General features: G+C 33.3%; 1 protein-coding gene across 3 annotated transcripts; it reads right to left on the bottom strand.

Moving 5' to 3' along the window:
* Positions 1-2,107: 2,107 nt before the first annotated feature.
* Positions 2,108-10,930, bottom strand: LOC147079950 (uncharacterized). 3 transcript variants are annotated; one of them, XM_085951357.1, is made up of 7 exons: positions 10,852-10,930; positions 9,815-10,142; positions 8,549-8,956; positions 7,757-7,816; positions 5,894-5,953; positions 4,313-4,372; positions 2,108-3,586 (listed from the first exon to the last, which is right to left on the bottom strand). In XM_085951357.1, exons 2-7 carry the CDS (start codon positions 10,124-10,126, stop codon positions 3,575-3,577), a joined length of 912 nt encoding a protein of 303 aa, XP_085807483.1. In that variant the 5' UTR covers positions 10,127-10,142; positions 10,852-10,930; the 3' UTR covers positions 2,108-3,574. The 3 variants fall into 3 exon arrangements, with proteins under 3 accessions (XP_085807483.1, XP_085807567.1, XP_085807652.1); XM_085951441.1 differs by lacking the exons at positions 5,894-5,953; positions 7,757-7,816; XM_085951526.1 differs by lacking the exons at positions 4,313-4,372; positions 5,894-5,953; positions 7,757-7,816 and having other exon boundaries at positions 3,167-3,586.
* Between the last annotated feature and the right edge of the window lie 4,786 nt (positions 10,931-15,716).

The raw sequence follows: 15,716 nt of genomic DNA, 5'->3' as shown, positions 1-15,716 counted from the left end.
AAAAAATGCTACACAAAACGCTACCACAGGAACATTGGAGAACCGTTTAAGAAGTATACAATGGCCTCATTGTAATCCTGTGCAAACTGAAAATCCATTTGGATCGCAATCGCTTTGCGCACGGAGTATTGTTCATAATACTGCTACATGTTCTACTTCGCGAAGTGAGTGATACACATGAATAACAATGAAAAGTTGAGTGATGTCTTCAAAAATGCTGGCAGTGCATAGCACTTGGATGATATTAGAGGAGCCGCCGCTGTCTGGGACATCCACTGTTTACTTTAATAATCATATGCGGCATCTCTAAAAGACAAGAAAGCGCGGACGACAAAAACGGATGCTAGCGATCCGAATAATAAATTACGAAATGACTACCACCCATGTGTTTTACATTTGGTGCATTTCCAGTTATAGTATTGTTATGGTCGTCTTGGTTCGACCGGGAGGATATCTTCGTGAAGCGTGACTGTTACTAATTTATATACTTTATACACTTACAGAACACTCTCAGTAATCCGCCGCTCGATTATCCGACAACTACTATAATCCGCTGTTATTTTTACTAGTTGAAAGCACAAACTCAAGCTCTATAATTTGCTGGTATTCGATTGTCAAATTCAGTAGTCCACCGCGTACAAGTATACAACGCAGATGAGACGAGTTTATCTTGGAAACTTCTCCTTCGTAAAATGTACGTTCATCGCGAAGAAAGTAATGTACCAGGGAGGAAAGTGCCCAAGGACCGCATCACAATTATACCATGCTCCAATACAACTGGAACACACAAACTGAAGCTTTTGGTCATAGGGAAAGCCAGGAATCCTATGCCATTCAAGAATATCTGCCTCACCTGAACAACTGGTCGTGTCAAGTGATTTACTGTAATGTATAATTTAGTAAATACTTGATTTTGATTATAAATAAAATCATAATTTTCTAGTATAAATTTCTCAAAAAAACTATTTTACAAAATACTTGTTTTAATTTTGACCATATTTTGTATGTATGCACTATAATCCGCCACTTTCACTAATTGGACACTTGTCTGGTTTTTGGGGTGGCGGATTACTGAGAGAGTACTGTATATACATAATAAACTAGAAAATTGTGTTTATATGATATAAGACATTTTGAAGTGGTCGAATATTGATTCTCAATGGAAGTCTTCTTTATATATAATAAATTTGAATGCGGTGTTGAATAAATTTAAAGAAATCCCTATTAATTATTAATACTGTTTATTATTTATTTCTGATATTTGAAGGGCTTCTTCCATATTTAGTGTGTTGTAGTTGTCATTATTTCAGTTCGTTATCTGGCGCAATGCATAATATTATGAATTCTGCAGGACAAGGTCGCAGGACCACGTCGTATCATTTGGTCCTGTAGACTTTGTTATAAAGTTTTCATTATTAAAATCAGACATAAAACTGAAATATTTGAAAGTGTGAAAAATACTATAAGGTAGCTTTCAAAATTACCTGACGGATGGCATTCATAAATAAATTTCACAAATTTTACGAGTTACTGCCTTCTTCCTTGGAAGGGCAGTGTAATAGTATTTATTATATTCCACATTATCTGTAGACTTCAGAACAGCATAATAAGCATATTATGACACCATCATCAGGACAGCACTGTTTGAAGCGATGCACGTTCAAAATAGCAGACAAAATATGTAGTGCGTGTCCAGAATGAAGTCTATGTGATTTTAATAAAGGCTAGTTAAGACGAAGAATATCCGTATGTGAATAATGTTTTCCATTCGTACATTCGACATTTGTATCAAAATATTTAAAATGTTCGTAAACAGATATAATACAACTATCGAACAGTTTTGTCTACAATGTTCATTTGTTTATGCACATGAATATATTGGTAAAATAACTTATGGCAGTGAAACCGTATTCAATAAACCTGCACAACTGCTGGTTTATGAAAATGATATTAACATAATCGGAAGATCCAAGAGCCACAGTTCGAGGTTTATCAACGGGTTGAATCCCAAATGGAAGTGAACAATTTTGTGCACCTGTATAGATAGAACTGCTTGGAAGGTGTGCATGTTTATTTATTTATCCGAAAAAATAATACAACAGTGTATGCAAAATAATAGGTATATATTTCATATCAATTATACATTGGCAGCATAATGTGTACATCATCATGACTAACAAACCATATCACATTGGAAAACTTAATAATCATAACAAAAAAAATATATTTATTAACACAGACGATTTCCATATCACATAATATGTTGGATAAGTCTCGACTAAATTTATTCTAGTCTTACTTGAACAACGAAAATAAATGCCAAAAATATTCAACATAATCAAAGAAAATAACAAAATTTGAACATTCATAAGTGTAAATACTATTTACTTAGACATCGTCAATAGTATTTACGTATTTGTTTCTTCAATATTAAATTATCACAGAAGAATTACATATCATATATTTATTCCTCATAATCAATTAAGTAAATAGGATTCATATACAAAAACTAGACAATAAATACCACATTAACAATTCTGTGGATAAACTTAATTTCATTTCATTAATTAAGATTAGATTCCTTTGGTAGAATTCCATTCTACAATAATTATTGCATAATATTAAAATCCACAAATGAAGTTTTTTTAGTTAACGATAAATAACTATTTACCGGTAACCATTATCAAGACTATGGTAAGTTTAGAACAAAAGCAAGACACGTAATGATTATGGTGTTATGTATAACCAAAATAAATATCAACGAAAGAACTAAACTTGTGGAATTTAATATTATGTATTACCATTCTAACCATTGCGGGTTTCACATCTATCAACAGTAAATATATTAGCCAATCAACGGCTAGATCAAAAAATATCTTATACATTTCAACACTTCCTACGTTAAAGGTCGGAATTGCGTTTTTGGCTTTCGTTGCCTTAATTAATAAATAAATAATTTTAAAGATAATAAAACAATATCAAAAAAAAAAAAAAACAGTAAATATTGTACCTATAGGCATAACTAAAAAATTATGATTCCAGCTTTTAAATTAACATTGTGAAGTCATTGAAATCGTAATACTGAAAAGTTTCCATTTTGCAGTTCCGACCTTATACGAAGGAGGTATCGATTTGATTAATTTTTAATTTTATAATTCTCATTTTTCGAAATGACTAGGCTCATTTGGCTATCTCAAAAATATGTTATTACTTATTAGTATCACAAATGGATTACAATCCTCATAGTACGTATTATTATACTTTATAGTTCAAGTAATACATAATAATTTAATAAGTTTCATTTCTATAGATAATAAAGATCTTAGTGTAAATACATTGATTCAAAAATGTTCAAAAAGCGAGACAAATAGATCGTAACATTGTAAATAGTAAATAGTAAATTTTAAATTGTAAATTGTAAGTATAAAAAGCTATCATTAATAATTGATAATAACAATATTTAATTCAAAAATGTCAACAAAAACGGGACAAATTGAATCTAATAACAACAATTAAATAAATATATTATATAAACAGTCTTTTCGTTCCGTCATCAGTCTTTGGTTTGCATCCGTTAGAGAATTACCTGGAAGAAAACCAAATGTCAGAATTACTATAAATCACATTGCCAATAACTAGTGTATTTAGAATCTAATCCAGTCTTTACACCACTCCAGGATGGCTCCCGCTGAGCGAGACGGATACAGCGTTGCAATGTTTAGCATAAAAGCTAAAATGTATTATAACATCACTAGTCATGGCGGCTTACGAAAGCTCAGAGCAACCGTATACTGTGCTTCAAGAACAGATGTTTGCGGTAGAAATCGTTTAGGGTGGTATGACTTTAGGAGTAACGAGGAGATAAGAGAACGGACCGAGTAGCCACCATCACACTGACAGTGTTAAGCCAACCAGACGTGCGGTGTCTTGAAAGGCTGACGAGCGACAGGGGTTCTTGGAGACGACATGCGGTGTCCATATGCTACAACTAAGAGGCGAACATGGTAAAATAATGAGAGATATTATGTGTGTTTGTTTATATGTTGTTTTATGCACCCTACTGACATACGAAAAGAAAAATTTTAATATATCTTGGCAGTGAATGACATTTTAAAATCTGAATTTACCATTAGTCATGTTCAACTATAACACAGTAAAATATGGTTAACTCACAATGTCCAAACGCTCACTAAAACATACACATACCAGTCCCATGTTTTACTGATTGAACCAATTCAGTAGATTAACCAACCATTGTAAGCAAATTCAATATATATTTGGCCTGTAGGTAGAGCGGCAAGGCAATAATTACCTTTGGGTCCATCATGACAATTTCCTTAATGAATGCGGCTCTGCTACGAGTATTGTAAGCCTGAAAAAACAATACTTAATTAAATATCTCGCAAGTAAGCTGTAAATGCTGGTAAGTGTGATTTATTTTCTCAGATCTAGCCGATGAATTGATTTCTCATTAAATTGCTCCATATTTGTATCAAGAATGTCAGACATCGCTTATAATCAGTATCTTTAGAATTATCTTCAAATGTGTTAATCGTGCCCATTTTTTGAATAATAAAATGCTTAGGCATTAGGCATTAGGCAAATTTGGGATCACAAAGATTATATATAAAATAATTTTTTTATCGTAAATATGTCACTATATAATGTCAACATTAATTTTACTAATGGTTTTGTAAATGCATTTAAAAATTAATGAATTTAAAAAATCTTAACACCACTGCACATGGACGTACTGAAATATGACTATATTCTCAAACATTAGAGCGAGAGGTTTAAAAGAATACTATTTTATGTAATAAAAATACTTTATGCAGTCATCAAATGTTTAAAATAAATATAAAGGATAATAAGACTTCAAAATTATATAAATAGATTATCTACAACGTTTGAGGAATGTCCAGGGATATGTTCTGAAAATACCATAAAAGCTCCATTTTGACCTACGCTGAGCATGTGGGCCGTTAAGAAACGATACCCCGGAAGTGACATTTTATAAAAATAAGTTTTTTGCATTATTGAATATACATAGTAGTAGTATCGGCATCTTCCGACGAAAGCTCAAAATATTTAGCTCCTAAAAATATTATTTGAAATGATATCTCGTATCTACTATAAAACTAATGATAACACGTAAATGCGTCATTATATTTGCCGCCAGCCACCTGTCAGATGCATGCAAGTAATCCTCATACTACATACATACATTCACAATTATAGATGACAAAGACATTGATTTGTAACATCAAATATCAAACACATAGTGTGCAGGCAAGATCTTTTCCTCTCCTGTAATGTTGTTATTTTGTCACTTATGAGTCTCGTTTCTTAACCATCGGTATATTATTTTAGTTGTATAATCTGAGTGATGAATTGCTATCAATGTTACTAGTAAATTACCATGCTCGGATCTTGATGCACCGGCTAGACAGCATCGACTTACCTGCGCGGTATAGTTTGTGCAAAATTTTTTTTTTCTTCTTTTTCTTTCGATCATGTCCGATCCAAATAGAATCATATGGGCCTCCACAGAGTAGAGGTTTGTATTGACAGATTTTGTTTTTTACGAGAAATGAATGATGTGAATGAGCGTCTAGCCGGCGCATAAGCAAAGAATATCGGCCTCCACAGAATGGAGATTATACTAATAGACGTTTCTACGGAGAATAATCTAAGCCATTTGCCCACCTCGTTGGGTCCTTCCACTGGATCAAATACATATTTTAAAAAACAATATGCATTTTTCCCACGGCTTCTTAATTAAAGATGGCCGTTCTATGAACTAGGTCAATGTAGATGCACTGTGGGTGTTATCATCATCACAACCACGTTACAAACTGAGATAAAAGAAAAATCAAAAATAAATATTACTTACTCCACCGTTTGTCGTGGCCTTTGCTTTCACCACTCTTCGACTAGGATTAGATTTCGAAACCTGAAAAATTTGAAAAACCTCATTTAATTTCGACCAGAATAATCAAAAATCAGCATTAATTTTGCATAGCTTAACTACTGGGAAATGCCAATAGAAATGACGTATGTCAAAAAAATACTACCTTATTCTTAGGTCAATAATTATTATAAAGCAATCATTATTCGTAGGGTGTTTACCACATTTGAATGGTCAAAGACAACGCTTATAATCAGTATCTTTAGAATTATCTTCAAATGTGTTAATCGTGCCCATTTTTTGAATAATAAAATGCCTAATTCTTGTCAAATTTAGGATCACAAAGATTATATATAAAATAAAATTTTTTATCGTAAATATGTCACTATATAATGTCAACATTAATTTTACTAATGGTTTTGTAAATGCGTTTAAAAATTAATAAATTTAAAAAATCTTAACACCACTGCACATGGACGTACTGAAATATGACTATATTCTAAAACATTAGAGCGAGAGGTTTAAAAAAACACTCTTTTATGTATTAAAAATACTTTATGCAGTCATCAAATGTTTAAAATAAATATAAAGGATAATAAGACTTCAAAATTATACAAATAGATTATCTACAACGTTTAAGGAATGTCCAGGGATATGTTCTGAAAATACCATAAAAGCTCCATTTTGACCTACGCTGAACATGTGGGCCGTTAAGAAACGATACCCCGGAAGTGACATTTTATAAAAATAAGTTTTTTGCATTATTGAATATACATAGTAGTAGTATCGGCATCTTCCGACGAAAGCTCAAAATATTTAGCTCCTAAAAATATTATTTGAAATGATATCTCGTATCTACTATAAAACTAATGATAACACGTAAATGCGTCATTATATTTGCCGCCAGCCACCTGTCAGATGCATGCAAGTAATCCTCATACTACATACATACATTCACAATTATAGATGACAAAGACATTGATTTGTAACATCAAATATCAAACACATAGTGTGCAGGCAAGATCTTTTCCTCTCCTGTAATGTTGTTATTTTGTCACTTATGAGGTCTCGTTTCTTAACCATCAGTATATTATTTTAGTTGTATAATCTGAGTGATGAATTGCTATCAATGTTACTAGTAAATTACCATGCTCGGATCTTGATGCACCGGCCAGACAGCATCGACTTGCCTGCGCGGTATAGTTTGTGCAAAAATTTTTTTTTCTTCTTTTTCTTTCGACCATGTCCGATCCAAATAGAATCATATGGGCCTCCACAGAGTAGAGGTTTGTATTGACAGATTTTGTTTTTTACGAGAAATGGATGTCAGCCACTTGCTCAACCTATTAGGTCCATACCCTGACACAAACAAATTGAAAAAACAATATGTGTACTTGTCAGACCCAGGATTCGAACCTGGGACCCACAGCGTTATAGTCCAACGCTTAAGCCGCGCGGCCACCGTGGGCGTTAGCGGAACACTTTTTGGTTTGCGCGACCTACAGTTTTCCCGTCCATACAAACCGGTTTGCGCAGGTTAGTTTGTGGTGTGATGTGAATGAGCGTCTAGCCGGCGCATAAGCAAAGAATATCGGCCTCCACAGAATGGAGATTTTACTAATAGACGTTTCTACGGAGAATAATCTAAGCCATTTGCCCACCTCGTTGGGTCCTTCCACTGGATCAAATACATATTTTAAAAAACAATATGCATTTTTCCCATGGCTTCTTAATTAAAGATGGCCGTTCTATGAACTAGGTCAATGTAGATGCACTGTGGGTGTTATCATCATCACAACCACGTTACAAACCGAGATAAAAGAAAAATCAAAAATAAATATTACTTACTCCACCGTTTGTCGTGGCCTTTGCTTTCACCACTCTTCGACTAGGATTAGATTTCGAAACCTGAAAAATTTGAAAAACCTCATTTAATTTCGACCAGAATAATCAAAATTCAGCATTAATTTTGCATCTCAATAAAGGAACATATACATAACAGTATCCCGCATTTATCACTTTTTTAGGGTCCCTTGAAAAACGTAGAATCGGGGTTTCACTGTAGTAACAATTTTTGATATATCTAGTGGGGATACGAAACTGGAGAATATTGTGTAATTCCTTGCATTTAAGTAACAATACATAATAAATCGGCCTAATAGGGTCAAAAAATGTATCTCATTGTCTTACTTTACAGTAGACCCCAAAAACAAATGAATTTACATTCCACTGACATTAACAAGAAAGTATTTTCACGAGATATGACGTATTGAACTATATTTTAACTGATGAACTTTTTGTCTCTCTTTCTCCCTTTCTCTTGTCTATTTGTGACTAAACGTAATATGTTATTTTATGTCCAGTACCATACGAAACTCAAAACTGCGAAAAATTTTGATACATTTGATACTTTTGACCCTAATGGCCCAAAATCATACATTGTATTATAAACACCATTAATTAAAACCTGATAAAATTTGGGCAATTTTCTTCAGCAATAATGACAATCTCTTATTCTCAACTGCGGTGACTTCTGGTTTAAGCCACGATATAGAAGTCAGTCAACAGTGGATAGACTCAAATGAATAGATTTACCAGGCATTATTATAATGAACGTGTGCGCATAAAAAAATCGCTTACCCGCTTCGGTGATTTCTCCGATGACAAGAGTTCATTTGCATTATCTTCCATGCATATTACTGTGGAAGGAACCGTGAAGGAGTTATCCGTGTAATCCATGAACATATATGGAAACTCCATGGAGTCATGACAGACATCTGAGACTGACACAATTTCTTCTATTACTGGTGTAGAAACAGTGAAAGGCTTATCGACATCATCCTTATATATGTAAGGTAAATTCACTGGGTCATTTGACGGGAGTTTACAAAATACAGACTGCGGGTCTTCAACACTGAAGGTTTTGCCGGCGTCAACAATTTCAGCGCTTGTCGTACCTTCTGAAGTTGTTACATAACCACTATCCAGATCTATTTCAATATCAGGGTAATGCTCAACCAAACCTAGATCATTATCATTTGTGGTTACCTGTGTATTAAATAATAAAAATTAATTTTAACAAGTTACTCATTAAGCCTTAAAGTCAATTTTTGAACTCACAATGTTCGGTTGATACAAGAATTTTGACAGTCATGAATTATTTAAATTATATCGAATAATTTATATGAAATTGCATAAATAACTCGCTTTGAAATATAAACTGAGAACGCATCCTAACGTTCATTAAATTTTCACTTTTGGGTATACTCATCCGTTCGGATATGCGTCTCCGTTGCCAGTTTGCACGGGAATAACTGTAAGCCGACTCTCACATCAAAACACGTCTCGCCTTAAAACGTGTCGAATACGTCAATGTGACGTCGTCGTTATTCAACACAAATAACAAAACACACATTGTCAAATGGAGCTCCGCAGATTGGTCGAATGCGACTGTTTCGCTTGAAAAAAACATCTGGTTGTTGCAATCGACAAGCTGCATCCTTCTCGGGCTCCGAGTCCAAGGGTCGAAGTCACATGCGAACACCCACGAATTGGTCATTCCTATACCGGCTCGCCGATTACTGCATTCAAATATCTATATGTTTCGAAGGCTACGGGCAACTGTCGCTAGGTAGATGTGCGCGGTATTCACCAGCAACACTGGATCTCAGTTCTCGGAAATTTTGTTCGGCAGTTTTGATGTGAGAGCCGGCTTATTTCTGTCAAATTGTTTTTTCTCTCAGTGTCGGTTCCCTGTCGCCAGTGTTGCCATCCGATGCTATATTGATAGTATATGAAATATATTGTTTATCGGGGTAATTACAATACCTAATCAATATGTATGATCAGATTGACAAGCACAAATTAGAGCTCAAATAATATATATCAAATATTTCCATAACTTACCCGCTTCGGTGACTCCTCAGGTAAAGTAAATGATGACAAGAGTTCCTTTGCATTATCATCTACGACTATAACCGTGGACGAAACTGCGAAGGAGTCATCTATACAATCCATGAACACATATGGCAATTTTGTTGAGTCGCGTAATACTGGAGGAATATAATCAATTGAGTGCAAATCTATCGCTTCTACGAGGGTTGGATATGTGTTGTCTAAAAATGAAATGTCAAAATCCAAATTTGGAATTTCTTCTTCATGTCGCGGTAAGTATGCATCTAATATTTCGTCAATCGCTGCGTCTGACCAATTCTCCATTGCGGTATTTGGTTATCTGCATATTAAACAAAACAGATTATTTTTTAAAGTTTCGCCATTCTAACCTTAAAGGAAAGTATAGAATTCACACCGTAGTTTAATACAAGAATGTTGAGGGTTAAGAATTATTTAATAATATGAACAAATAACAGTAATTGACTGGATGACTATAATCTCAGAGTTTATAGGAATTACATAAATAACTTGGATTAAAAGACAAACTGACAGCCTATGCTATGGCATTGATTTTAATATCATTGACAATATATGAAATATCACTTTTTCAGGATAATTATATCACTGACAATGATGTTTTTATGGTAATCAATATATACAATCAAGTTAACCAAGTCTCCATTGCGGTATTTGGTTATCTGCATATTAAACAAAACAGATAATTTTATAACAGTTCTAACCTATAACCTAAAAGTAAAGTATAGAAACCACAGCATACCTACATATGAAAGAATGTTGACGGTTATGAATTATTTAATATTACATATAAGAGTAACCTACTGAAAGTCTATAACCTGATAATTTATATAAAATTGCATAAATAACTCGCTTTGAAATATAAACTGACAGCCGATGCAATTGTTTTTGAAGTCGTTCATAACGTATGATATATACTGTTTATCGGGCTAATGATGATATCGGAGATTGTCGGTGGGTATTTTTAATATAAACAATATAGAAAATCAAGTTGACAAGCACAAAATACTTACCGATGTTATAAAAACCAAACACAAAGAGGATTTAGATTTAGCGACGCCGGCGCGCTGTCAAATATTTTGACGAATGAACCATAGATAAGAATGAACTTCAAAGAGCTATTTTATTGCCATACGCCAAAACGCTCATGGCTTGTTTCTTTTAAATTATTTTCAAATTATTTCATTATAGTAATATTAAATTTATTAAAAAGATACATGTGTTTGATACAATCAATTAAATAAAATATTCATTTACAATAATTCTCAACATTTTGAAATTTAAATTAGGTATAGGAATTAGGATTTAAAAATAATGTAAAAGTGGTATAATTTTACCCCAGTTTATGTACGGTAACTTATTTTAATTTTAATCCACTAGGTATTTATTATTTTTTTAATTGATAATTAAGGTAGGTATACAAAATAAGACTTGTGAGTCAGCAATTAAAATTTTTATTTACAATAATTCTCAACATTTTTAAATTTAAATTAGGTATTATTGACGACGATGACGGCAGGACCTTAACTTACAATGCCTATGTTGTAGAGAAATGGATAGCGTATGGATAGTCACTAATCCGGATGATTTGGTCGTCGAACAGCCTTCTGTTCGCTGGATTGGCCCCACTAGACCCGAGTCACTCATAAAATTAATGCAACTATCTGGAACCAGTGGCGGCCGGTGGTCTTCAGAATAGCATTTTCTGGTAGTGTGCAATGGTTTACCTTCTATACCCAGCATTGGGGCATACTGCATGCACAAGTTCGCGCCACTTCCCTCGGTCCAACGCCAACTCTTGCGCCTCCCGCCATGTCAGACCTGCAGCACGTAGGTCGCTTTTTGCAGCACGTAGGTTGCTTTTGTAGCACCGCTGCAGGGTGAGGGAGGGCTGGCCATGGCAACGGAACCCTTGAGGCTGTGCCATAAGGGTATGAAGTGTCACACTCTTTGGCGGCATCAGGAACATTTGTCCTAGCCACGTAAAGGTCGTAAAGCGTCTCTTCATGATAACCTTAATCACCGAAGGCTGCCGTGTCAATAAGCTAAAATAATATCATAGCGTATCGTGCACTAATACGTATCTGAAACGTCGAACTTCTCAGAAGGTAAATTAAATATGCCTCTGTTTATTTATTCTATTTCTTAAAAAAGTTTTTAAACAGTTAAAATGATTTAATATCAATAAAGAAAAATAAATGTCACGGTTTATGGCTTTACGCTCGAACAATGAATGCGTCAGCCAAATATGAACCGTTCTAAAAACGGATGACGGACGTTTGGTCACTTTGTTAATAGTGAAAAGCAGTATGTTTTTTTCTTAAATTTTACATTATTATTAATTTAAATGAAATTATAAAATAAACTAACATTGCGTGGGTAATATTTATATTGTAAATCAGCGTTCCTTCAAACTCAGATTTATTTCTGATATATTTATATGTCATTAAAAGTATGTTTCTCTTATATTATCGTTCTTATTTATTATTCAGCTACGACCTACTACTCATGTAGTGCTGCTGTGTTTTTTTGAATTTTGATTGAATGTATTTGAGTGGTTTAGAAATAAATGCGGGAGTTAGTATTTTCGTAAAAGTTTGGCGATTCATTAAATCTTAAATGTGAAATTGTTAAAAATTAACTCGCCTACATTGTTATAAAACAGAAACTGGCGTTTTTTTTTCTAGAGTCCTAATTTCGTGCGCCGATCATAAAGTGTGTAAAAAATGCTACACAAAACGCTACCACAGGAACATTGGAGAACCGTTTAAGAAGTATACAATGGCCTCATTGTAATCCTGTGCAAACTGAAAATCCATTTGGATCGCAATCGCTTTGCGCACGGAGTATTGTTCATAATACTGCTACATGTTCTACTTCGCGAAGTGAGTGATACACATGAATAACAATGAAAAGTTGAGTGATGTCTTCAAAAATGCTGGCAGTGCGTAGCACTTGGATGGTATTAGAGGAGCCGCCGCTGTCTGGGACATCCACTGTTTACTTTAATAATCATATGCGGCATCTCTAAAAGACAAGAAAGCGCGGACGACAAAAACGGATGCTAGCGATCCGAATAATAAATTACGAAATGACTACCACCCATGTGTTTTACATTTGGTGCATTTCCAGTTATAGTATTGTTATGGTCGTCTTGGTTCGACCGGGAGGATATCTTCGTGAAGCGTGACTGTTACTAATTTATATACTTTATACACTTACAGAACACTCTCAGTAATCCGCCGCTCGATTATCCGACAACTACTATAATCCGCTGTTATTTTTACTAGTTGAAAGCACAAACTCAAGCTCTATAATTTGCTGGTATTCGATTGTCAAATTCAGTAGTCCGCCGCGTACAAGTATACAACGCAGATGAGACGAGTTTATCTTGGAAACTTCTCCTTCGTAAAATGTACGTTCATCGCGAAGAAAGTAATGTACCAGGGAGGAAAGTGCCCAAGGACCGCATCACAATTATACCATGCTCCAATACAACTGGAACACACAAACTGAAGCTTTTGGTCATAGGGAAAGCCAGGAATCCTATGCCATTCAAGAATATCTGCCTCACCTGAACAACTGGTCGTGTCAAGTGATTTACTGTAATGTATAATTTAGTAAATACTTGATTTTGATTATAAATAAAATCATAATTTTCTAGTATAAATTTCTCAAAAAAACTATTTTACAAAATACTTGTTTTAATTTTGACCATATTTTGTATGTATGCACTATAATCCGCCACTTTCACTAATTGGACACTTGTCTGGTTTTTGGGGTGGCGGATTACTGAGAGAGTACTGTATATACATAATAAACTAGAAAATTGTGTTTATATGATATAAGACATTTTGAAGTGGTCGAATATTGATTCTCAATGGAAGTCTTCTTTATATATAATAAATTTGAATGCGGTGTTGAATAAATTTAAAGAAATCCCTATTAATTATTAATACTGTTTATTATTTATTTCTGATATTTGAAGGGCTTCTTCCATATTTAGTGTGTTGTAGTTGTCATTATTTCAGTTCGTTATCTGGCGCAATGCATAATATTATGAATTCTGCAGGACAAGGTCGCAGGACCACGTCGTATCATTTGGTCCTGTAGACTTTGTTATAAAGTTTTCATTATTAAAATCAGACATAAAACTGAAATATTTGAAAGTGTGAAAAATACTATAAGGTAGCTTTCAAAATTACCTGACGGATGGCATTCATAAATAAATTTCACAAATTTTACGAGTTACTGCCTTCTTCCTTGGAAGGGCAGTGTAATAGTATTTATTATATTCCACATTATCTGTAGACTTCAGAACAGCATAATAAGCATATTATGACACCATCATCAGGACAGCACTGTTTGAAGCGATGCACGTTCAAAATAGCAGACAAAATATGTAGTGCGTGTCCAGAATGAAGTCTATGTGATTTTAATAAAGGCTAGTTAAGACGAAGAATATCCGTATGTGAATAATGTTTTCCATTCGTACATTTGTATTAAAATATTTAAAATGTTCGTAAACAGATATAATACAACTATCGAACAGTTTTGTCTACAATGTTCATTTGTTTATGCACATGAATATATTGGTAAAATAACTTATGGCATTGAAACCGTATTCAATAAACCTGCACAACTGCTGGTTTATGAAAATGATATTAACATAATCGGAAGATCCAAGAGCCACAGTTCGAGGTTTATCAACGGGTTGAATCCCAAATGGAAGTGAACAATTTTGTGCACCTGTATAGATAGAACTGCTTGGAAGGTGTGCATGTTTATTTATTTATCCGAAAAAATAATACAACAGTGTATGCAAAATAATAGGTATATATTTCATATCAATTATACATTGGCAGCATAATGTGTACATCATCATGACTAACAAACCATATCACATTGGAAAACTTAATAATCATAACAAAAAAAATATATTTATTAACACAGACGATTTCCATATCACATAATATGTTGGATAAGTCTCGACTAAATTTATTCTAGTCTTACTTGAACAACGAAAATAAATGCCAAAAATATTCAACATAATCAAAGAAAATAACAAAATTTGAACATTCATAAGTGTAAATACTATTTACTTAGACATCGTCAATAGTATTTACGTATTTGTTTCTTCAATATTAAATTATCACAGAAGAATTACATATCATATATTTATTCCTCATAATCAATTAAGTAAATAGGATTCATATACAAAAACTAGACAATAAATACCACATTAACAATTCTGTGGATAAACTTAATTTCATTTCATTAATTAAGATTAGATTCCTTTGGTAGAATTCCATTCTACAATAATTATTGCATAATATTAAAATCCACAAATGAAGTTTTTTTAGTTAACGATAAATAACTATTTACCGGTAACCATTATCAAGACTATGGTAAGTTTAGAACAAAAGCAAGACACGTAATGATTATGGTGTTATGTATAACCAAAATAAATATCAACGAAAGAACTAAACTTGTGGAATTTAATATTATGTATTACCATTCTAACCATTGCGGGTTTCACATCTATCAACAGTAAATATATTAGCCAATCAACGGCTAGATCAAAAAATATCTTATACATTTCAACACTTCCTACGTTAAAGGTCGGAATTGCGTTTTTGGCTTTCGTTGCCTTAATTAATAAATAAATAATTTTAAAGATAATAAAACAATATCAAAAAAAAAAAAACAGTAAATATTGTACCTATAGGCATAACTAAAAAATTATGATTCCAGCTTTTAAATTAACATTGTGAAGTCATTGAAATCGTAATACTGAAAAGTTTCCATTTTGCAGTTCCGACCTTATACGAAGGAGGTATCGATTTGATTAATTTTTAATTTTATAATTCTCATTTTT

This window comes from Rhyacophila brunnea, unplaced genomic scaffold, assembly GCF_057557595.1.
Source record: "Rhyacophila brunnea isolate RB1 unplaced genomic scaffold, BYU_Rbru_1.0 scaffold_1, whole genome shotgun sequence".
Classification (NCBI taxonomy): domain Eukaryota; kingdom Metazoa; phylum Arthropoda; class Insecta; order Trichoptera; family Rhyacophilidae; genus Rhyacophila; species Rhyacophila brunnea.
Note: the sequence above shows the minus strand (reverse complement) of the source record. Positions and strands in the feature narration are given on the sequence as shown.